This window comes from Aythya marila (assembly GCF_965140915.1).
Source record: "Aythya marila genome assembly, chromosome: 17".
Classification (NCBI taxonomy): Eukaryota; Metazoa; Chordata; class Aves; order Anseriformes; family Anatidae; genus Aythya; species Aythya marila.
Window position 1 is genome coordinate 7,976,192 of NC_139058.1, and position 23,645 is coordinate 7,999,836.

The 23,645-nt window shown below is 47.1% G+C and overlaps 3 protein-coding genes across 3 annotated transcripts; all 3 read left to right on the forward strand.

The window, feature by feature from the left end:
* The first annotated feature begins 10 nt into the window (after nt 1–10).
* LOC309885021 (dynein light chain LC6, flagellar outer arm-like) lies at nt 11–1,663 on the forward strand. Its single transcript, XM_082774558.1, has 2 exons — nt 11–177; nt 1,422–1,663. Exons 1-2 carry the CDS (start codon nt 46–48, stop codon nt 1,557–1,559), a joined length of 270 nt encoding a protein of 89 aa, XP_082630684.1. The 5' UTR covers nt 11–45; the 3' UTR covers nt 1,560–1,663.
* A 468-nt stretch (nt 1,664–2,131) lies between these two features.
* LOC309885022 (dynein light chain 1, cytoplasmic-like) lies at nt 2,132–2,759 on the forward strand. Its single transcript, XM_082774559.1, has 2 exons — nt 2,132–2,292; nt 2,447–2,759. Exons 1-2 carry the CDS (start codon nt 2,161–2,163, stop codon nt 2,582–2,584), a joined length of 270 nt encoding a protein of 89 aa, XP_082630685.1. The 5' UTR covers nt 2,132–2,160; the 3' UTR covers nt 2,585–2,759.
* Nucleotides 2,760–3,589: 830 nt separating this feature from the next.
* RNF10 (ring finger protein 10) lies at nt 3,590–23,537 on the forward strand. Its single transcript, XM_082774352.1, has 17 exons — nt 3,590–4,154; nt 9,575–9,777; nt 10,802–11,001; nt 12,067–12,157; nt 13,161–13,345; nt 13,433–13,569; nt 15,127–15,287; nt 15,834–15,962; nt 16,120–16,378; nt 16,598–16,731; nt 17,769–17,886; nt 18,219–18,320; nt 18,826–18,957; nt 19,683–19,780; nt 20,019–20,079; nt 20,224–20,382; nt 21,234–23,537. The coding sequence occupies exons 1-17, from the start codon at nt 3,992–3,994 to the stop codon at nt 21,308–21,310; spliced, it is 2,409 nt and encodes an 802-aa protein (XP_082630478.1). The 5' UTR covers nt 3,590–3,991; the 3' UTR covers nt 21,311–23,537.
* The last annotated feature ends 108 nt before the right edge of the window (nt 23,538–23,645 follow it).

Genomic DNA, 23,645 nt, shown 5'->3' on the forward strand with positions numbered 1-23,645 from the left:
GGCGCCCAGCTGGGCGTCCGGCTGCTCTGTGAGGTGTTAGGGGCCATGGGGGAGCAGAAGGCGGTGATCAAGGACACGGACATGCCCGAGGAGATGCAGCAGCAGGCCGTGGAGTGCGCCGTGCTGGCCATAGAGAAGTACAGCCTGGAGAGGGAAATCGCCGCCCTGATCAAGAGGGTAAATGTCTGCTGCTGGCTGCCTGTGCAGCGCTGTGTGGGCAGCAGGAGCCCAGCGGGTGGCTGTTGGCACGCTGTCTGGAAAAGCCAGTTCCATTCACATGAGATATGCGGGGCTGTGGGCCCACTTCCCGCAGTTCCCCCAGCCCTACACGTCCCATTCCTGGTTCTGCCCCTTCTCTTTTGCAATGCCTTCATTTTAAGCTTTGGTTCACCAGCTTGGTGCCCAGGGGAGACAGGAGAGAGTCTGACCTGTCCCACAGCTGGTTGGTAGAAACCAGTTGGTTGCGCATTTAAATCTGCTGGAGCTTTCTCCACCGTTTTCACCTACCACTTAAATTTTGTTCAAGTGGGTCTTAAGGTTCTGCTCCTGTTTCTGCAGTAGTTGTGCAGGACTGACTAGCTGCTTCAACATTTGCAGTTAAAAAGTATTTTTCTGCAAAACGTTTTGTGTTTGTGCCCCCTTTCTATGTGCTGACTCCTGCTAAAAACATGAGTCTGAGGGCACTGTTAGGTGTGTGTGAAAGAGAATGATGCCTGTGCAGATCTATTTCTGATACAGTTTTGGCTTTACCAAATGGAGACATCTAAGGGTTTGCTGGATCTGAGCGGTACACCTGTTGGAATCTCTTTCAACTAAATAGTGCTGGCACATCTGCTGGGGACGTCTTCCTTTCTGCCATCCTAACAGAGCTACCAGTGATTTCTTTTTCCATTTGCAAGAAATATGATCTTTGTTAGTGCAGATCAGAGGGGTTGGTTCACAGTTTGTCAGATTTTCCACATGGCTCCTAGTTGGAACCTGAGGAGATCACTTAACCAAGGTTGCAATACCTGACAGAAATGCTTGCGTGCTCCCACAGAGTTTCCTCGTTTGAGAGCTGTTGGATATGACAGCATATAATTGCCATCTGGAATGTTCTGCCTTTAATAGACCTGTATAAATATATACATATATATAGTAAGTGTGGCAGGCTCCAGAGTGTGATGGGACGATGGCAGAACATAACTGCATGACCTGAAAATTAACATGAGGTCGTGGTTTGACATTTTGGGGGAAATCCCTGAGGTTACGCCTGCTCAGCTAGGAAGTGCTGAGGTATTTTTTATTTGTTTCTTTTGTCCAAGCAGCCAGCGAGCTGTGAGAGGCCACTAACAACCTTGACAGCTCCTGCTGCTTCTGAGTCGCCTTTCCAAAAGTGAGATTTGTGAGGTGGAGACAATTCCTAGCGGTCTTTCCTGCAGGAGTTCGAGAAGAGGTACAGCCCCACGTGGCACTGCGTCGTGGGGAGGAAGTTCGGCAGCTACGTGTCCCACGAGACCAAGCACTTCATATTCTTCCTCGTGCGCGGCCTCAACGTGCTCCTCTTCAAAGCCGGCTGAGCCGCGGGCTGCTCGCGGAGCTGCACCTCACTGAGCAGAGACCTGGGCACGGGTGATGCGGGGCATCCCTGCTGGTTTTGCTGCGTTTAGGGGAAAAACAGCCCCCAAAGGCCTTTGTATTTATTTTCTTTCCAAAGTGAGCTTCTCAGATAATAAAAACGTTATGTGTTTTAGGAGCTGTAGGGCTGTTTTAAGACCTTTAGGGCTGTTTTAAGAACTTTAGGGCCATCTTAAGAGCTTTAGGGCTATTTTCTTTTCTTTCCTAGCGAAGTTTGCCCCCTGAGTGCCGCCCTGCAGGGGGCGCTGCGGCCCGGCCCGGCCCCGTTGCCATGGCGACGCGTGGGGGGCGTGCCCGGCTGGATCGGCCCCTCCGCCGGGTGTCCGCTGCAGCCAATGAGCGTGCGGAGCGGCGGCGGCGACGGCCAATAGCTGGCGGGCGGTGAGGGGAGGGGGCGGGGTTAGGGCTATAGGGAGGCGGGAGCGGCGCGAGCGGGACCGTTAAACGGGCGGCGGCGGGGGCGAGGTGCGGGGCGCAGGCGGCTGCGGCCGGCCCTGAGGGGGCCCTCCCGTGACTGGGGTCGGTGTCGGGCGCGCAGGGGCCATGGGCGAGCAGAAGGCGGTGATCAAGGACACGGACATGGCGGAGGAGATGCAGCAGCAGGCCGTGCAGTGCGCCCTGCGCTCCCTGGAGGAGCAGGGCGTGGAGTTCGACGTGGCGGCGCGCATCAAGAGGGTAAACGGCCGGCCCCGGCGCCCTGCCTGACCCCCGGGGGGGCTGTGAGTCCCTCGTGTGCCCCGCGGGCCTGCTTCTCGGCGTTCTCCCTCCCCTTTTTCCTTCACGAGCCCTTCCAGCCCTTCCCTGCGCTCCCCAGCGGTCTCTCCCGCAGGAGTTTGACAGGAAATACAACCCCACGTGGCACTGCGTTGTGGGCAGGGATTTTTCCAGCTGTGTCACTCACGAGACCAATCACTTCGTCTTCGTCTACCTGGGTCACCTCGCTGTGCTGCTCTTCAAGTGCGGCTAGAGCCGCGGACTGCTCCCCCGGCTGTCCTCTCGTGACCCAGCTGCGTGCTGACCCAGAGCCTGGCGCCTGCGGCCTTACCGAGGAAGCAGATCTTGGGCTTCAGGGGTGACAGCAGGGATTTTGCTGGGGTGATGGGCTTTCTTATTGTATCTGAGGGGAGGATAGCAAAAATAACCATTCCTTGTATTAACTTTTTTTCCACAGCCAGCTTATTTGCCAATAAAAAATGTTGTTCTGACTTTGAGAGTTTTATGGCTGTTTTCTCTCTTTCTCTAGTGTTGCTTGCGCTACTTATTTCCCTGTGAATGTGAACGACTGGCTTTCTAACAAAATCCTTTCTCAAATCCAAAACACATAAGCATTGTGGTATCCACACTCATAACTTCATCAATGTATCTAAGAATAATAAATCCCAGTTAGGGACAAACAGCAGCTAAAAGCCCTCTTATGTGGCTTCTGTTAGAGGGTTATGTGTTAATTCTGTCTGTGTCCCGCTTTTTTTTTTTTTTTCCTTTTTGGTAAGAAAACTGTGAACTGCTGTCTTAGCGAACTTTGAGCTCTTGCCTCCAAAATAATGAGAAAGGGATCAGCAGGTGTAGATACTCAATAAAATACATTTAGAATCTCTGTTGCCTTTGAAATGTTAAACTTTTTTTTTTTTGCTTTGAAGGAGAAGTTTGGAAGTTAAAAAAGTCTACAGATAACAAGTATTACAATTCGGTGGCAGAATGTGATCCTTCGCGCCCTCTCAGACTCTGCTGTTCGCACGCTGACTCCCGGTGCTGCCCCATCGCGCCTCCCTAAGACGTAGCAGGCCTTTTATTTCCCCTTTTCCCCCCGTTTTTCCCTTTTATCCCCTTTTTTTCCCCGTTTCCCCCCACGGCCCCGCGCCTACATTTCCCAGCACGCCCCGCGCGGCAGCCCGGCGCCTCCATGTCCCGGCACCCCTCGCGGCCCCCCAAGTCCCGGCGCGCCCCGCGGGGCCCGGCTCCATCCGGGTGCGGGCGGAGCTGCGGGCGCCTGGTCGCCATTACGGGGCAGCGGCGGCGGCCGAGCCGGGGCCGGGGCCGGGGCGGCGCGGAGCAGCGGGGCTGCGGGCGGCGCCGGGCGGCAGGGCAGGGCAGGGCCAGGCGGCGCCGGGCCCCGCGGGGCTCCCTCCGTGGCTTTTTCCCCCCCGCGCGGCTCGCCCGGAGCCCCTCCGACCCGGCCCGGCCTCCCGCGGCCTTCCCCCGGTTCGAGCGGAGCGCCGAGAAGATGTCGCCATGAAGGAGGCCGAGGCCGCGCTGCGCCGCCCCCGCCGCTCCCCGCCGCGGGCCATGAGCCTGGGCCCCCGCCGGCTCCGCCAGCGCCCGCCGAGCCCCCCCCCACCCGCCCAGGGCCGCCCCTCGCCCGCCGGGGCGCCCGTTGATGCTGCAGAGCCCGCCCGGCGCCTCCCCCGCCTCCGCCCCCGCCATGGACAAGAGCAGCCCCTGCGGCTCCGGTGCGCCCGGCTCCTCGGCCGGCGGCAAAGGGCAGCAGCCGCGCTCCGCATCGGCGGGGCCCGCCGCCGGGGAGTCTAAGCCCAAAGGCGGTGAGCGCCGGGGGGGGTAAGGGGGGAAGGGGCATGGAGGGGGAGGGAAGGGGCCCGGGGCAGCCACGGGAAGGGAGCAGCAGCAGGCTCCGGGCACCCCGGTGCCTCTGTCGGGTGGTGGAGCTCAGCTGCCTCCCCCCTGCTGCGGTGTTTGTTTCTCAGCCGGCCCTTGGTAGGTTTCCCTTCGGGTCACCGCTGGGGTTTGCTTTCCTCTTCCTTCCTCTTCCAGCCCTGTTTCCTGTTCAGTGAGCTGCGGTTTCTCTTCTTTCTAAAGGGGCATGTTTGATTGCCACTAGCGTTGGAGTAATCAGTTTGAGAGCCAAAGCTCTGATTTGGAACGTATTTGCCTCTCCCTGTTAAGAGGAGCCTTAACTTTATCTTGGTCTCCAGCTGAGTGCAGTGCTCTGTCCTTGCTTGAGGAGGTCCCGCAGCACACCCAGCATTCCCATTGCAGGCTGTATTTTGGTAACTTATTTTGGAAGGGTTCAGAGTGCACGTTACTTGCTTATCTGGTACTTTAATCAAAGTGTTGCAGCTGTCAGTGCAAACAGCCAGTTTTGCTGACAGCGCGGGTCGTGATGAGCCATTGTGGGCCCTGTCATGAATTTTTTCAAGGTAAGACCTAAACCCCCTCCAGTTCCCTAAGGCTGATCGGGAGCAGAAAGTTCCTGGCACCCCTGCATTCTTTTCAAAACCTAAAAATGGGGCAGTAGTGCTTGAAAGGAGCAGGCTTAGTCCCAGAAGCATGAGGAGACTGCCTGCAGGTTGCTACAGCACCATTGCCTTAGTGATTCCTTCCTCAGTGCTTTGTTTCTGTAACACTTAGGGTGTTCACAGAGGGTTAACAGCGTTGGTATCTTGGAGGTGTTGCAATCTGGAATGGATTTGAAATTTTTTGGCATCGGCAGCAGGATTTCATGCAGGGCTTTTATTACTGGTAGCCACTGTTGATGTTTTTCAGTCTCTTATTTCCATTTTCCATGGCCAGGCCACTGGAAGCAGGGGATGCCGGGTGCTAGGCATGCAGTGGGAGTCCTTAGAACCAGGCTTCAGCTGGGATAACAAAGCCTATCAGCTCTGTTTACATTACGGCAGGCGGTGTGAAAGCCTGGCAGGCCCGAGGCTTTCCCCTTGCAGCGGGCTGGTTTCTGACCCTGCCTTACCACGGGGCACCTCGGAAGGACGGCGCTGCCTTAGAGGTGTGAGGAGGGAGGGCAGCTCACAGGACGGGAGCACTGTTCAGCAGGGGAGGTAAGGGGCCTGTGCTGTGCTGGGGGGCCTGCGTGCAGGAGAAACAATACCTGGAGTGAGGAAGGAAATACAGGCTCTGACATTCCAGCCCCAAATGGGAGGTTATTAAAGGATTCCTGTGGGTTGCCACATTTCACAGGCTTGAAGCAAGGTCACAAGTTGAGGAGGAGCAGTGAGGGTATAAATCATGGTGCTTGTTGCTGTTCTACTCCAATACAATAGGCTAACTTTTAATTAAAAAAAAAAAAAGTTATTTTGAAGACTTATTTTTAAATACAGCAGAATGATTTGGCATGGCACAGTTCTGCCTCTGAGATGTTTGTTTCTTAACTAAAGCGGAGGGAGAAGTGATCTGGGATGAGTTGCTACCCTTACGGTGCATCAAAGAGTCCTTTTAAAAACAGGACCTGTTCTCGTAGCTGTGTGTTTGGGAGCCTCTTCACTGCAGGGTGCTGAAAACTAAAATGAGAAGGGGCACTCGGGCAGGTGAGGGCCAACAACCATGGGCTGAGCATCCCGGCTGCGGCGGTGCCAGCGGGTGGGTGTGTTTTGGTGGCTGTTGGGCTCAGGGTGCTGGCATGTCACCGCGCAGGATTTCTGTCTCCTGTTCCTTATCCACCTGGAAATGGCGTGGCTGCCTGCAGCTGGTGTGGCCCGCCCGGTTTCTCCCCTGTTTCAGGAACTGTACGGGAGGTGCTCTGAGAACTTTGAGTCTCCTTTGAAATGGAAAGTGTTTGTGGGGGACTGCAGCCCATCCCCAACAGGCTGACCTGTTGTTTCACGTTCGCACCAGTGGTCACTGTTAAATCCCGTCAAGCTTTTGTCCTTTGTGCTTTTTAGAGCTACCTGCTGCGCCGAGTCCAGCTGAGGAATCGAAGAAGTGGCCTCTCCTGCAACCTTGTAGGCTCTCTGTCCTGGGGAAATTGTGTTCCAGCTACCTGTTGGGCTAGGTCTTAGAAACTAAATTGAACTCAGAACTTTCCAACAGAAAAAGTATTATTTTTTTTAGTTCTGATAGTGAGCCACTAGGAGTCCCATCCCATGGGGATGAAATCAAGTAGCAAAAGGAGAATTGCCTTGCTGGGGTTCTGCGCAGTCCTTGGGACCTGACGGACAGAGGAATTCTTGTAGACATTCCTGGGCCTTCTTATTACAGCACAAACAAGCTTTGCCGGGGCGCATGGCTGCTTATTCACCCCTTGCTCACCGGGATATTTTCCTTAGCAGCACAAATCTCTTCGATGTGCTTTCATGCAAATGCCTTGGGGGCTCAGCACGATCCCTCACCCAGCTCCCCTTGTGCAGGACGATTTGCTCAAATGCTGCTCAGCTGAAGACACAAAGATGGAAGGGAAGTGCAGCAACCAGTGCTGCAGCTCCAGGACCAAACTGGGTGCCTGTGGCTGCTGCCTTTAGGCCCGGGAACTTGAACTCCCCTGGAGGTGAAGGTCCTCTACCAGAAGGTGGTGTCCATCAGGAGAACCCCCAGGTTGTGGGGTTGGCTCCGAAAGGCAAGAACAGCGTTGTTGCTGGTGTTATAAAATCACATGGACACTACTTTGTAAGTTTTCTCTTGGAGTGTGAACGGGTAAAAATGTGATAGGTTCAGCTTCGTGAAGTGCAGAGGGGCTAATTGAGGACCTGAGTCAAGAGTGAGTACCTCAGCAGTGCTGCTCTTTTCTAATTTGCCAAGAAGTGAGAAAAGAACCCCCCAAACCCAAATGGGGGGGAAGAAAAGAGGTGGTCCAGCTTACAAACGCTTATTTCAAACTTCTGGTCGTCTGTCGACTCCATTGCTACGCTGATGGCCCAGAATCCTCTAAAGCAATCCTAAATAATTACTCTGGGAGGGGAAACTGCAATCAGTAAAATCAGGTTTGTGTTTTCAGACTGTCATGTGAGGCCCTTCCTAAGGAGGGCACAGGTGGAGAGGACTTTCTTGTGAAATTAAGAGTCCTCACAGGGGCTCGCAGAGGCTCTCGGAGCCTGTCTGAAGTGGTGCAGCATGCCAGGAATGTGTGTAAACCAGCTGGTGACAAGTTGGTGCCTTTGATGGTGCTTAACTTGATGAAAACAACAAGGGTTAGGAAATTCTCCTGTTAGCTGCAGGTACAAGCTGCCCTTGGACCTCGTGAAGGATCATCCAAACCCACTTTGTGTCCTCTGGAGTTGTTTCCTCACCCCAGTTCGTGGTTGCAGAGGAGCTGCCAAGTCGCTGTGGGCACAGCGGGCTTGTGCCTCTCTAGGGTGTGCACTGACTGCGGGGATCAGAGGGTGGCTGAGCCCTGAAGTGCCAGGCTCTGCTCACTGTGAGCAGCAGCAGTGCTCCGAACCCCTCCTAAATGCCTGAATTTGTGACCGGAGCCTCAGGGGGAGTGTTGTAGCCTCTTTCCCACAAACACTCTCAAAAAAAGGTCTATCTGAATAATCACCAAGCCAGACCGGGTTACACCCTGAGTGCTTGGCAGCTTGTGGTGTGTTTTTTTCCTGATAACACCAAGCCCAAGTGCTGCAGCCCTGCAGGCTGTGGGCCTCAGCACGGCTGTGGTTCTTGGGGATTGGTTTAGTTCTGAATTATGGGCTCAGCCTTTGGAAAGCAAAGTAAGTGGTCGGCTCTGGTGACAAAATCTGCTTGTAATATGACTGCCACATCACACAAAAGCAGCAGGAGGCTCCTTTGACTTCTGTAGCTCCAGTTGCAGGCAAAGATGGGAATCTGCCATGAGCAGGAAGCAGCAGGCCCCCTCTGAGCCCAGCCACGGCACTCTGATGGAGTGACTTACTACGTGGTTGGATCCTCAGTGATGTTCAGTACCGCACAGACCTTCCGCTCATTGTCTTGGGGGTGTTGGTGGGACAGAAAACTAAAAGTAACCAGAAAAAGGGAGGCTGTGAGGGGTCCCATTCCAGCTGCTGTGACCGCTCAGGAGGCGGTGCAGGGGAAGGGCCGAGCTGGAGGCACTGGTGATGAAAACTGCCTGTGAGTAACGCGGCCAGGAGTTACGGGACGTGCCTGTTGCCACACAGGACTTGCTTTAAGGGGTGGGGAGGACTATGACACGGGAAGGGAGAAACTAGCAGGCCTTTAGGGACAGGATCAGGGTGTTGTAACCAGCGCGAGGCGTTGGTGTGCATAACGCTGGGTATCTGGGGACGGCCGGGGTGCACAGAGCTCTGGCTGGGCCTGGGGCGTTCACCTGCCTGGTTTCTCAGCCTGACTCCTGTTAGAGCTGAAACAGCAGCTGGTGGGAGCACGAGGTCAGCGGGTGGGTGAGCAGCCTGTGTAACCAAGACCCCTCTGATGTTGGGTTGAGGCTGTGAGAAGTGTCTTCATACATGTAGCTCTCATGTACTGTTCTAGCAGCCTAACCAGGCAGCTGTTCCCATGCAGGAAACCCCTCTCAAGATCCTGATGGACTTTACTGCTCTCGTGAGCCTCAATCCTGTGGTGTTTTGCTGTGTGCTTTCCCCTCTGTTCCCCTGCCATGGCCATGGCTGTGTGCAGCTCCTCGCTGCCTGGGTGGGTGGGCTTGGTGCTTGGGAACTGGGTTTGTGCCCCGCGAGGCCAAAGCGTTGGGCTCGTCCCTCAGGATCGATCGGCGTTTGTTGGTTTTACGCAAGCAACAGGGGGTTTTTAGAAGGGAATTGGATCTGTTGGGGACTTCTAAACGTAGGGGCGGGACTGAGTGAAAACAGGCAGCGGGGTCCTGCCAAGTGGGAGGCTTCCAGACAAACGCAGGCCGCAGTGTTTATATAAGGACATCCAGCATATTTATGTAGGATATTCAGAAATGGAATGACAAATGGCCCCGTTCCAAAACTTGACAACAGCTGGGTGTGAGGATGTAGCGCTGGGGTTTGTCACTTGTCACACAGGTGACACCTCAGGCCGCTGTCTAATGATGGCGTCTCCAGACCTGGATGAAGCAGACTGAGGTGCTCTAAGAAATACAGAGCACAGCAAATAAATCCTTCCGTGCTCTTTGACCAGCTCTTTGGACAGTAATAGGAGTGGAAGGGTTTGTGGGCTGCAGGAGACCTTGGCATAGCCGCGAGCCCTTTGAGCAGCGCTGGCACCAGGTGCTGGGCCGAAAGGCCGCGCTGCCTGCGGGGCGCTGCGCGTGCGGTGAGCTGGGGGCTGCCCGTCTGATCCTTGTTTTCTCTTTCAGATGGAAAGAATGCGAATGGATCCAAGCAGCGTTATAACCGTAAAAGAGAAACTGCATATTCCAAAAATGAGAACTTTTCCAGTCAGTCCCGTCGCTCCAATTCACAGAAAAGCAAAGCTTTTAACAAGATGCCCCCTCAGAGGGGAGGTAGCGGCGGAAGTGGCAAACTTTTTAGCTCTTGTAATGGTGGAAGACGAGATGAGGTGAGAATTGTAATGCCGTGTCTCCAAGGCCTTCTTTCTTGGGACGAGAGGATCGCTCTGACCTGCCTAGATAGGTCTTCTGTATTCAGCTCCTGGGCTGGGAAGGGAAGGAGCGATAAGAGGTGCTAACATCGTTGAGATGCCACATTGAGTGTGAGCAGAACAACTTTGCAACAACAGAAGAGGAGTGCTCTCTGCTCTGAGAGACTTGCCATAAAAAGGAACAGTAAAACTAGTGGAAATGCCACCTGAGGAATGGGTACCTAGGCAGGCCACGTGCATATCTCGGGAAACAAAGGTTCTTCATGAAAATCCATAGTGATACACTTCCTAGCTTTTAAAAGTCCGGGATGATTGTGTCTAAGCACTTGAGTGTACAAATTTGCACGTGGTAGTGGCATTGGGAAAGTAATCTAATTAGCCTTGGTGACATCAAGATGGAGTAAAACCAGACCGGGGCTGCTTATGCTGCTGTGGGTATGAATACTGTAGATCACTGGTGGGTTTGCATTGATACAGAAGTCATTGATTTTTTTCAGTTTTAGTGGATGAGCAAAGCTGCCTGCCTAAAATGCTAACTCTGTCAAAACTCACTTGCTGTCTCTGTTCAGTCCTCATTCTCTGCTTTGTTATATGGAAACTAACTACAAACAAGTATTATTTGTGCAATAGTAGCCAAATGTGTGTTACTGGCCATATAAAAGAATACTGCCAGGATCTCAACAGCTTTCTTCTGTTATTAACCTCGACTACTAGGTATTGTTGGCTTTTACTTGTCGTTATTTGGGTTGTTTTTCTGCTCTCCTCCATTTCATCTGTGTGGGGTAAGACCATTCAGTTCTAACTTCCAGGTTCTCATGCACTTTGGCTGCAGTGCTTGATTTGCGGAATGGGAGTAGGAGAAGGTGAGTTGGAGGGTGCTGCATATTCTGCACATGATCACTGCTGGGGCCTGGGTATCAACTTGTACTGATGCTTTTGCAGTAAATTCTAGCAAGTTCTAATAAATGCTGTTGTCTCTTAGGTAGCAGAGGCTCAACGGGCAGAGTTCAGCCCTGCCCAGTTCTCTGGTCCCAAGAAGATCAATCTGAACCACTTACTGAACTTCACTTTTGAACCCCGTGGCCAAGCAGGCCATTTTGATGGGAATGGACATGGCAACTGGGGGAAAAGGAACAAGTGGGGACATAAACCTTTCAACAAGGAACTCTTCCTACAGGCCAAGTGAGTGGAAGACTAGCAGGGTTCTCAGACCTCTACAGAGACAGTAAGCCATAAGGAACAATCGGCTGGGGAATTGTTTGATCTTGAATACTCTTCCAGGGCGAAGTTATTTCTAGTGTTTTTAATACTCATTACTGTACTTGGAAGAGAAAAAACATATGAAGTTCTCTTCTTTACCTATTAACAAGGTAACTGGTTGACTGAGTCTTTTGGATGTAAGCCAGTTAGTCTTCTGCCTTACTTTTCCAGCATCGTATGTGGAATATGACACTCCGTTTGGGAAGACCTATGTAGTTCCCTTATGGAAAGTTAACATTTCTTCCAAAAAAATCAGCATGTTGAGATGGTAGGGGCAGTGGTTGCTGGATTAAAGCTAATCTGAATTTAAGTGCCAGAAGCAATTACTCATGGGGTCTCTTAATTCTTAAACTGCTGCTTCAGGTTGGCTTCACATCACAGGTCCCTAAGTATGTAATAGTAACCCAAACAGTGATCAGTATGGTAATCTAGCAGCTGAATTTCTTTTGACTGGTAGTAACAGTCACTTTCACTAAAATTTGAATTGCGTTAAGGACTTCCCATATCTGATCACGTTAAATATAATAAAAACTATTTTCAGTGTTAATGCTTCTGATTTTTCCCTATTGATTTGTGACTTGATTTTCACTTATTGTAGCAAAGTCTGCTTACAGGAACTGTAGTAGTTCTAATTCTTGTAAGCATGCTCTTTCCACTTGTGGATTCCCTGTTTTTAAGAGATCCCTGATGGAGCTGGCTCTGTTTGTTCCTTTTTTTTTTTTTTTTTTTTTTTTTTGGAATACCATTCTGCCCGGCTCACTCTGTAGGTAGTATGCGATGCTGTGTCTAACTGAAATTAGACATATCTGTATTCTGGGAATCTGGTTATGAACTGAACTCTGTTGGGTTTTGTTGGTAGAAGTTTCCAAACTGTGTCCACTAGCTTTCTGCTGGACAAAGAAGCAGCTCTGAGAATCCTATGGGATAGTTCTCCAAGAGTTTTCAGAAACAACTGAGTGGATCATCTGTCTCTTTGCCTTTCCCCAGCTGCCAGTTTGTTGTCTCTGAAGAACAGGACTACACAGTCCACTTTGCTGATCCAGATACCTTGGTCAACTGGGACTTTGTGGAGCAAGTGGTCAGTTGTGATGGGCTAGATTTTTTTTGTCTTATTAAGAAACTCAGTCTGTCTTTAACTGCTTCTTTGTGATGTTACGTAAAACTCAGCTGTTTCTGAGCTTCAGGCCTTTTCTGTCACTCCCACAATACTGGGAATGATCTGTCATGGAATATATTATGAAGTACTTTGATGACAGGAAAAGAGAAGTGTTAAAATCTATTAGGAAAATTAGCAGCTTCTTCTTGCTTTCGCAGATGGGAGCTCATCAAAAATAGTATCTGACATTCTGTAGACTCAGTCCTTGTGATTGAGATATTAACAGAAAACTTGGGCATGAGTCCATGAAAGAGGACTAGAGTGTAGAATTTTGAAGAATTATCTTGTGCATAAGTGGCCCATCTTGCCTAGCAACAAAGTGGAAAATCTCCTGATAATTGTGGCCAGAACTTTGGGTTACCTGAAGTAGAAACTTAGTCTGTGAAGACTAGTCGTCGTGGATGGTGTAGCTGGTGGGGAGGTACGTTTACTGTTACCTGACCCTATGAGAGAACTGAAAAATCAGGTGCTTGGTTGGCTGTTTTGTCTCTGCAACATACAGATGCTAACAAAACATCTGACTAAACTAGAATGTTCATGAAATTAGGTAAGTTCAGTCTCTCAGTTAAACAGGACTGCGCAAATGTGCTGGTGTGAGGTGACAGTTCATTTGCTGACTTCTTCATGTCTGAATTCAGATGATGATAATGTTGCTAGCTCTTAAGTGATGACAAATACAAGAGGGGAAAACATGAGAATAGTTGCTCATTAGAGTAAAAATAGATGGGTTGGCTTTGAAGGCTATTCGACATATTGACCAAAATGGTTATTTAGTTCATGGTGTACTTAATTTCCTGGTAAATAAGCAGAACCTGAAGAACTGGAAGATTAATATATTAGAGTAGATCTTACAGGTTTAGTTTCTGTGCCACAGAATGATTTCCAAGTCTATAACTTGTACTGTTCCTCTCGTGTGCTGTTTCAGCGAATTTGTAGCCATGAAGTACCCTCTTGCCCAATCTGTCTGTACCCGCCTACAGCAGCAAAGATCACCCGCTGCGGGCATATCTTTTGTTGGGCATGTATCCTTCACTATCTCTCCTTGAGTGAGAAAACCTGGAGTAAGTGCCCTATTTGTTACGGCTCTGTTCACAAGAAGGATCTTAAGAGGTGAGGCTTGATATCTATTAAATGATATATATCACTGAAATACTATTTTTACCCTGTAAAAATAATAACCTCCTCCTTACGTTGCAGCGTTATTGCTATGGAAACACGCCAATATGCAATTGGTGATGTCATTACGATGCAACTTATGAGAAGAGAGAAAGGTGTTCTGATAGCACTGCCCAAATCTCAGTGGATGAATGTGGTGCAGCCTGTTTATGTTGGAGGTGAGTGTGTCTGAGTACTGGTGCGTGGCATCCTGCTCCTTCCTAACTGTGGCTTGGACTTGGCTAAAGATTTCCCATGGCAGTGCCATGCTGCTGTCTTAAAATAGTTCAGACCACAAAGCATGGGTAGCTGAAAACCTTAATGACCACATCTTAATAATAAGCAATCTACTCATACTTTGTTTTTTCTAAGACTTCAACTTGTGTTCTGTTTCCCTTCAAGTTACTGCACTGCAGACTCCTGCCTTCTCAATTTTTGTTATAGCTTGATGTGCATTTTTTCTTGTACAGTCATTGGTGTCATTCTTGCTGCTTCTGTTGGCTCTTCAGTGTCCTTAACTTTTGCCTTCTGGCTCCTCATTCTACAGCTTAACAAAAATAACTGTGTCTAAGCTATTTCAAGGATGTATTCTTCAACAAGGTTTTCATCATCTTCACTTATCAACTAAGATCTGTGAACGATTTGGGGAAATAGTCAAAATTATTGCAAACCTATTCCAAACATCTGTTGCCTGACTTCTACAGTTTTCTCCAGTCAAGTACTGTGACTAATGCATCATCTTATCTGTTGGTATCATGAAAATTTGGTGACTAAAGAAATAATTTTACTTAGCGTTGCTGTTTTGTGGGCTGTCTTGGCTCGCTTCATTTTGCAGCCGCATTTGCAAAAAGCTGTATGTGTGCAAGCTCTCTGTAAAAAGTCGCGTCTGCTAACTCACGATGGGCATCCAGCATGCAGAGCGTGTGCTTACATGTCCCTCAGCCTTTTAAAATAAAGGGCTCTAAATCCTATTATAAAACAACAAACCCTGCTCTCCTTCGATGCAGTACTGGATTGGAGATCATTCCAAACCCAGAAACCTCACCGTTAATGGGATGTTCTGTAGACACAGTCCTTAAAAGAGGTTGGACCCTTAGGTCCGGTGAATGCGCATGCGATTTGATTCTATACATGCTGTAAAGCTTATTGTTAAGACAAGTGCTCTAGTAACAAGATGACTACATTTTGCTGGACCTTGGAATTCTTTAGTTTATCTACTATTTCTGCTGTGCTTCCTGTAAAAGACTAATAATGTTCTATACAGGTTTTGAATATATAAGGGTTTATGAATTAGTTTGAGACAAAACAAAGGTAGGTCACTTCTGCAAAACTTTCCAGTTGCAGTATTTTTGAGTATAGAGAGAAGAAGAAGAAGCTGCAGGCTGGATTTTCAGGAAGCTTTGACCATCCAGGGCTACACAGGGGTGATACTTCCACCAAAAAAAAAAAAAAAAAAGGAAACTTGGACTTGAGTTTTGAAGATTAGCAACTGAGTTGTGGTAAACTGCAACTTCAGGGAGATCAGTGTAGCAGAGAAGGTACATGGCACGAGCTTGTGTCATCAATGGTATAAAGATGCAGAGTTTGTATCAAACTCTAAATGTTGTCCACTTGGCAGTGGATTAACTCAAAGTTGAGCCGTAATGGAACTTCAGAAGAAATGGTGGTTCCTGATGCCAGTTCAAACTGGTGCCTCTACCCAAAGATATTAATGGTTTGGTGCTCCTTCTGTTCAGATGACCAGCACAGCCAGTATTCCAAACTGCTTCTGGCATCCAGGGAGCAGGTCCTGCAGTTGGTGATCCTGGAGGAGAAAGCAGCGTTACTAAAACAGTATGAGGAGGAAAAACACACCCCGGAGGCATGCTTTATTGAGGCTGCTATCCAGGAACTGAAGGTGAGAACCTCTTGGGATGTTTTTAGTAACATTATTTTTAACAGTATGTTGAGCATTTATCTTTTGCTGCTTAAGTGGTTGTGTGTGACTATTCTGGTCTCTGTGATGCACGTACTAGCAAGATGGTGATGTTTACTGCCAGAATAGCAGTGTGAACCTTGGAGGAGATTGTAGCCCTTGGGCTCCTGGTATCTGATGTGACATTCAAGATAACAGAACAGAATGCATTTTATTAAATGGTATTCCTCCCAGAAATGTGAAGGAGTTCTCATTTAAAAGGAAGATAGTTTTCCCCTTCAGGTCTAGTAATTCCTGGGATAACTTCTATCAAACAAACATAAGCAAACGTAGAGAATATTTCTTTTAAGAGGAGCCTTTATGTGTCCTGCAGTGGAAGAGGACTGCCCTTCAATGGTCTGTCTTTGTCACAGATGTATTGTAGATTTATGAAAACCTGATGTATAGAGCAAGGCTAAAGATAATTATGGTGATAGACTCCTGGCTAAAATAGGAGACTAAAACTTGTTCTCTTTGTATGACCTGTAGGAGCGAGAAACAGCACTCTCTGCTGACAAGGATAAAAGCAGTGGCATTGCTGGAATTAGTGCAGCTGTGGAAGAATTGGTCCTAGACAGCTCCAAGACTACAGAGCCTGCAGTTCTCCATGAGAAAAAGGTGGGTAACAGTTGTGTTTGGGTGGATCTCGTTGATGCCTAGTGCTGCCACTTTACGCTGCAGTGCAGGGTGAACTGGTACCAAAGACTTCTGCAGAAATGATCATCTTTTGAAAGAGGTGATTGTGGTACTAACTGTATGCCCTCCGCTGTTGTAGTGTGGCATGGAGTATCTCTCTGCATTCGACGAGGAGCTTGTGGAGCCTTGCTCTGATCAGGCAAGTTCCTTTTTGCCTCCTGTGGAATCAGAAGAGGCAGTGCTGGATGAAGAGGAAGTACCTGAGGTGGATACCATAGGGGAACCTGATGTGAAAACTACAGAAGAATTAAATCCAGCTGAAACAAGCTACCAAGAATGTAAAGATACAATTAGCAGTGGACATCATAACAACTCTCCCTTTTACTATTTCTATCAAGGTAAGTGCAATGAAATCCTGGAGTCATGGGGGCAAGGGTGCATCCTTTGGGATCTTTTTTTGGGGAGGACGCTTGTCAGGTCAATAGATTCAGCTACGCTCTGTGAAATACAACTTCTAGACTTCTAGAAAGGAGTTTTAGTTTCATTACTAGTGAGGTGGGGAGAGGAGTATTAACAATGAACAGACACAGAACAACTAATGATGTCTTGTCCTACAGCGGAGGATGGACAGTGCATGTATCTTCACCCTGTGAACGTTCGGTGTCTTGTTCGTGAATATGGCAGCTTGGAGAAGAGTCCAGAGAAGATAACTGCAGCTGTAGTGGAGATAGCTGGCTACTCAATGACAGAGGTAATTATTTCATCTTCACGTTCTAGTAACTTGATCTTTGCAGCTGGCAGGTGAGATGTTTCTCTTTGATAATGAGAAATAATTACTGTGAATGGGTAGGCATGCTTATCTGTGAAGGACATCTGTGTAAGGTGCAATACTTGAAGTTAATTTTGATAAGTAGACTGTAGTCTAACTTGCTTTCTTCTACTAGAAGGTAGGAAGTTTTATGAGTAAGAGAACTGTAAGCTTAACATTGGTTTGTTTTTAAGAGTACCTTGAACTAGGCACATCTTCCTGAACCTAAAGGAGTGTTCTGCAGCATGTCTTCAGCAAACAGCTGCTTCTGAGCATCAAGGATAGAGGTGGGATCTTAGGTAAAATAAGAGGGTGGAAAGTAACTTCAGTGTTTGAGATAGAGGCATCTCTGAGGCAGTGAAAGTGCTTAAGACACTGAAGTTCTAGAAGAGAGAATGGATCTTGAATTCCTTTGCCTCGGATAAGCTATTGTAAGAACTGGCATATGCAGTAACAATTACATGTAATTCCTAATTAATTTTTATTAAAGCATGTGTTTGGGTAAGAATGGATGCAGAGATGAAGAGAATTCTCTTCAAGTTTGAAAGGAGAAATACAGAACTCACCTTGTTCCCATCAAGTGAAGTGTAGGTTGACAGACAAAAGAATTTAAGTGCAAGGGGCAAATTTAGTCTAGTGCAAGCACAGGTGCACCAGAGGACTGGTATTGTAGAATTTTATTCCAGTGATGTGAGAAGAGAGGAATAACAAGAAGATCAATAACTGAACTGGAGTAACTTTATCCAGGTATGATTATGGTGTAGTTGGTGGAGGTTTTGGAGCATTTGGTTCTGACTCAAAGCATCGTTCACACTTCAGTAGTTTATAAAGTGATTATTGTGTCACTATGCTGTGTGGGTTTTTTTCCATTTGATGTCATGAAAGGTGAGTGTTGTCTGCACAACTGTTCATCAGTATGGCACCCTCTAGACCTTGTTGCAATGATGTATCTGCTCTTTTTTTTGTTTGTTTTAAATCAGGATATAAGACAGCGTCATCGCTACCTCTGTCATTTGCCCCTCACCTGTGAGTTCAGCATTTGTGAACTGGCTCTGAAGCCACCTGTCATCTCTAAGGAGACTTTAGAGTTGTTCTCAGGTTGGTACTGCTTTACTAGCCTCTGTCAGAGGATCTGTGGGGATGAAGTGAGAGCATTTCTCCCTTAATGGCAGAAAAAGGAACGTAAGGAGCAGCTTTACTCCTCTTTCGTCAACTGTGTGATGACTGTTTAGTCAGAACAACCCCTATTCACTGCTGTAATGACAACAATTATTCAAAGAATAAAAAGACCTGACTGCTTGGAAGAGCATATGTTGTTTTGTAAGCATGTCTTGTTGCTAATGTGTTATAACTGAACACGATCACAAAGTAAAACATTGCCAAAGTATCGGTGAGGTTCTTTTATATCCGATGTTGTGTGTTGCTCCTAGATGACATTGAAAAGAGGAAACGCCTACGGCAGAAGAAAGCTCGTGATGAACGACGACGTGAACGCAGAATTGAGATAGAAGAAAACAAGAAACAGGGCAAATGTAAGTCTTGCTAGTGGGCTCCCACTCATCTGTTGCTGAGCTGATGTCTTTAGCTATAGGATGAGCTCCAAGGCCTTTAGTTTGTAGTGTGTACTTAGAGTGAGATTACAGTGTATTAGGGACAATCTCTGTAGAGTAAAAAAAAAAAAAAAAAAAAAAGCAGTTTTAGGCCATTAAATGATGTTATGCTGTTCCTGCATAGTCAGATATTATGGGAGAGAGACGGCACTCGAGGGCAACACTATTTTTCCTTGGTATATACAGCTCTCAGGATTCTTGATTTCTGTTTTTATAGTAATCACTGTATAGAGTGGAAAGTAAAGAAGGCAAAAAAAAAAATTGCCTGGGAGCTGCTTCCATCCAGCAGCAGCGCTTGTACTGGTCTCTAAAATAGCAGATGGAAAGAAAATTTTTGCGCTGGCATCTCCCTGAATCCTGAAACAAGTTGCATATTGACAGTCTTCCCCCACAATGTGTAGTGCTTTAATTCAAAGCCTCTTTCTAGATCCAGAGGTCCATATTGCTTTAGAGAATCTGCAGCAGTTTCCTGCATTTACATCTTGCCATGGAGAAACCAGCACTGATCATCAGAGCTTCTGTCCTTCTCCTCTTGGCAGAAGCCCTGTGTTTCAGACAGGTGAGCATCTGCAAAAACCTCTTGGTTGTTCTTTGGGGATCTACTACTCAGGTCATCAGACTAAACTTCCTTAATACTGACCAAAAGCGACCCTCCTAGATTGCCTGCAAGATCGTACACAGAAGACTGAGACTGTTGAGATTCTGGTTGTTTGTCTGCTTTTTACCGCTTTTATTTTAGTGACCATGCTATCTGTGCTGTAGTTACTGTACTGTTTCAATCTTTGCTGAGGCAGAAGAGAGGAAAGGGGATGGGACTGGGGAAAGGCAGAAGAGTGCGCATGCCAGGAAAACACCATTAGCATTATTTTTTTTTCCTACCTTCTCCATCTTCACCTCATGTTGTAGTAAAATAAAACATAACTGGTAAGCACTCAGGTTGTTGTCCAGTTACGCTTTACCATGTGTTCTTTCTTGCAGTTCATAAAAAAAAAAAATAGTAGAAGCCATTCTTAATGCTTTTTTCAAAACAAGCAAACAAAAGGCACCCAAAAATAATAACTATAAAAAAAATAAAATCACCATGCAAATCTTCCTTAAATAAAAATAGTGAGGAAATTCAGGAGTTTCCACTGTGTGATTAATGGATGGAACTGGTAGGATAAATATGGTTAATTACAGAAAATAGGAAAATCTTTTATTTTTGTTTCATAACTAGTAGCTGCAGAATAAATGCCTTTGCCAAATGCTGTTGGCTTTAATTAACTGCTTTTTTTTTCTCTGTAGAGTCTATTCCAACTCCACTGTCACCTGCTGCCAGCCAGGCCAGCCCGTTGCTCTGTGGGAGCTTAGAAGAAGACTCTCCATTCCCATCCTTTGCCCAGGTAAGCCACGTGACAGAGTAAATCTTGTCGGAATTACTGGTGTTGTAGTTGGGGTTAGGTCTAAGAGTACGACTGCTTCCTCACAAAAATGATGTGAGATGAAACTTAGAGACAGCATGGAGTTTGAGTGCTGGAAGGGGCTCCTAGATATACTTGCCACTCTGGGATATGCAGGATTGTCCTGGTGCGTGGGGTTTAATTGGATCTTTAATTGGATCTTAACTATTGTTTTTGATAGATGTTGAGGGTTGGAAAGGCAAAACCAGAAACGTGGCCCAAACCTGCTCCGAAGACAAGAGGTAAGAAAACTATTGCTGTGTTGGCTTCCTTTCTGTGCATCTAAATCTTAAGAAATCTTACAGCTTCACAAGAAACATCTGGAGTGTGGAGAGGCATCTGCACTGCCAAAGTTTTGTAAAGCCCTCTCCTTTCCTTTCTTTCAGATGAGAACACTCTGGCACTTCCTGTGCCAGCAGACAGTGATGGGGAAAGTGACAGCTCTGACCGCATGCCTGTGCCCAGCTTTCAGAATTCCTTCAGCCAAGCTATCGAGGCAGCCCTCCTGAAGCTGGACAAACCGTCTGCAGCTGAGCATTTGTCAGGTAAGGGAGGGAGCTGGAGGAGAGTGAAGAAATTCTGAAGTAGGAAAAAAAAAATTAGTATTTCTCCTTCTGATAGAAGTGAGAGAAGGGATTTGGAGGACCAAAAATAGGCTGCAGAACAGGTCCGAAGAGTATCAGGTTGTGTTTTCCGAGCACCTTGATTAGGGCTTCTGTTAGTGGGAGCTGAGATCTCCAACTAGCAAAGAATCCTATTAGGGCAAAGATGTCTTCTGGTCATCATGTTTACCATCTGTGTTGGAACTTATTTAAGCTTTATCTCGAGGAAGTTTAGGTTATATGCTTCAGAGATGCCTAGCCTGCTGAGCAGCTGGACTGCCACTGAAGTTTGACCAAAATGTCAAGATACCGCTAGCTGGAATTTCAGATTAGAGAGTTGGAAACAATTGAGAAGAACTGATAAAACTCATTTATAATGCTTGGTTCTGTTCAGCTTTGGGTCCTCTTTGGAGGCTGCATTGAGTGGTGGAGAACTGGAGGCGAGAGGCAGGGAGTTTCAGTGAGTTTAAGCTCCAGTTGTAATGTTTTTTGGACATGAATAAAAGCAATATCTATCCGAAAGGCAAACCACTGCATGGTTGCAGTCCTAGAATCCACCGTTGCAATGGCAACCTTAGAATCAGTTTGGCATGTTTCTAGGTGCACGTAGCTGTGGTAGTCTCTAGTTTGTCTGCAGTATTTATTTATTTTTTATAAGCTACTTGTGGTCAGTGAGTTGACAGGAAGTATCACAAACTGATAAAGTCATTTAGGAAGGGAAGACCATTTATTGTTTCCTGCATGACGTTCCTGTTCCATGAGAAAAGTGACAATATCATTTTAATTCTTCACAGAGGAAAAGGGAGGCAAGAAAAGAAAGAAACAGAAGCAGAAGCTACTGTTCAGCACCTCTGTTGTTCACACAAAGTGATTCTGCTATTCAAGAGAAGTTTCCTCTCCTGGTTTCTTTTCCTTTTGCTTTGTTTTGCTGCTAATAGTTTAAGTATTTAAATTTGGACAGACTAAACTTGTGTTTCCAGGGCTTCTAGGGGTTCAGGAGGAAACCATGACAGCGTTACGTTGAAGTAAGATCTTTTTATTCCAACTTACCAAATCGGTTTATACTGAAACAAAGTTTTGAAACAACCCAGACACCATTCAGCCAAGGCTTCTAGTCTGTGCCATGTCAATTCTTTTGGCCTAATAAGCATTATGAAAGTGTTTACATCTGCGTGGCACTGCCAGACTGCTGCAGTATTGCCTAAGCGAAGGGGCAGAGAGCCTTTACTTCCCCAGAAGTATTTGTGCACAGAAGCCCATCTGATTGTGACAGCAGCACTGTTTCAGTAAAGCTGTTAAACTGCTCTCTTCAGAAACTGGTTTCCTCTGAGCTGGGAATGGGCAGAAGAGCTTCCTGGCTTTAAAGTGTTAGCTGCTATCTGTTCTTTTTCTAAAGAGCAAGAATTCCTCCTGTTCTCCTGGCTTTCAAAGACTTAAAGCTGAGGTGAGCGTAAAGCAGAACTTGGCTAGTTGGTTTTGAAGTGACTCTTGCTGAAATTGTGTATTTCAAAATGCATACTGGCACTAGTGGTAGAAGGAACTCCTGGCTTATTGCAGCTGTTCAACTCTGTTTTAATGTGGGTGAGTGAGGCTGCTAGGTTTTTTTTCTTTTTTGCCAACCATGGCCAACAAATCCTTTGTAGCCAGATCATCTAGGATGAACACTCCACCCTGGGGCTCTTGGTAGTAACTACACAAATGATGTTACAACACTGGCTCCTCTTGAAGTGGAAAGCCAACTGATAGCTGGAGTCCATAGATATTTTATCCCCCGGCAAGGAACACAGATGGGTTTTTTGCACTGGGCTAAGGGCCTGTATCTGCTTGGTTCTGGGCTGTGAGTTGATCTGCACTAAGCACCTCGGGTTAGAAACATGCCTCTTCTGGACCCCTGCCCCCTCTTTTTTTGGGTGGTCGCATTCTGCACTGCTTGTGGTTTGATTTAAAGCTAATGAGTTAAGTGGTGTGGATTTTGTTAATTAAATGAACTGTAGGTGTAATGTACCAGTCAAGGCCAACAGTTGCAATAAATCATATGCGCACACTTAAAATACTGCAGACTTCTTGAGCTGTAACTTGAACTCTTACATCAACATGGAGCGTAATACCACTTTCAGCAACACATTTAAACCTTAGCATCCTGCATTTCCTTTCAGGGAGTTGGTATGAAGCACCACCTAATTTACAGGGGAAGTTGTTGTGTCTTCTGTTATGTTCAGCCCCGCCTGCACTCTCAGGTTTTGAGTTGTTCATGTGCTTCCAGTAAGGAGCAGACTGTGCTCACTGGCACTGCTGGTGTATTCATTGGGTGTGTCCCTGTTTTAAAAAGCTTGTCAATGTATTGATGTCTGATTTCAAAACAGTAGGCTGCCTGTTACACAAGTGCTTCCTTAAGGCGTGTGTGCAAGGGAAGCTAGTACCAAGGAGTACACACTTCAAGACACTGTATGCAGCTGTAAACTAGAAAGAAGGGGGGTGATGGGAGGTGAAGAATGTCTCTTACTATAGGAGGAGAGAGGAAATGCTTGCAAAGCGTTCTTTGAAAGCAGCTTAATTTCACACTTGGTCACAATTAACTACACTTGATGGAAAGACAGCACAGCTTGTCAAGAGTGCAAAGAAACTAAGACAAGTGCCTAGAAGTGGTAGCACAGCTTGTTAATGCTTCAAACACGTAGTGGAAAATGATGGGTGAGGGAATAGAAAGCCACTGAGCAAGAAAGATTCAAGTATGCAGTTAACTGTGTTCACAATGCTGTTGTTTCCTACTTGTAACAGTATTTTTAAGTCATGGAGCAGGAGTTACTACTTAAGTGTCTAACCATTATCTGTTGTTTATTATCCCTACACCTTTATAGTCAACTTTTCTTTGCGGTGGCAAGAGAGAGTAGTTGGAGCTGGTACAACTTGCCTCCACTTCTCGCTAGCACTAGAACAAGGGAAAATCATGCAGGCGAGGAACTGTCCCTTCTGCAGGGGCAGTCTCCAAAGGACAGCATCAAGTTGTATCTCGTTTTCCTATGGATTCAAGAGATGCTACCAGCAGTGCTCCTTTCCTGTAACTGATTGGTGTAACCTTAATAAATATTTAAGCAGTACATGTACCTGAGTTTTATAATGGGTTGGATGGAGGTGAGCCTTAAAGTTCTACCATGAATTCCTTGTAGTTTCTACTGCTGTACATGCAACTGGTGCTTCTGTGCCTC

Bases quoted from the DNA above. Each gene is read 5' to 3' on its own strand.
- LOC309885021 (XM_082774558.1), top strand. From the start codon at position 46: ATGGGGGAGCAGAAGGCGGTGATCAAGGACACGGACATGCCCGAGGAG. The intron at 178-1,421 runs GTAAATGTCTGC...TCTTTCCTGCAG, and splicing joins TCGCCGCCCTGATCAAGAGG to GAGTTCGAGAAGAGGTACAG.
- LOC309885022 (XM_082774559.1), top strand. From the start codon at position 2,161: ATGGGCGAGCAGAAGGCGGTGATCAAGGACACGGACATGGCGGAGGAG. The intron at 2,293-2,446 runs GTAAACGGCCGG...TCTCTCCCGCAG, and splicing joins TGGCGGCGCGCATCAAGAGG to GAGTTTGACAGGAAATACAA.
- RNF10 (XM_082774352.1), top strand. From the start codon at position 3,992: ATGCTGCAGAGCCCGCCCGGCGCCTCCCCCGCCTCCGCCCCCGCCATG. The intron at 15,288-15,833 runs GTGAGAACCTCT...TATGACCTGTAG, and splicing joins CTGCTATCCAGGAACTGAAG to GAGCGAGAAACAGCACTCTC. The intron at 18,321-18,825 runs GTAAGTCTTGCT...GCCTCTTTCTAG, and splicing joins AAACAAGAAACAGGGCAAAT to ATCCAGAGGTCCATATTGCT.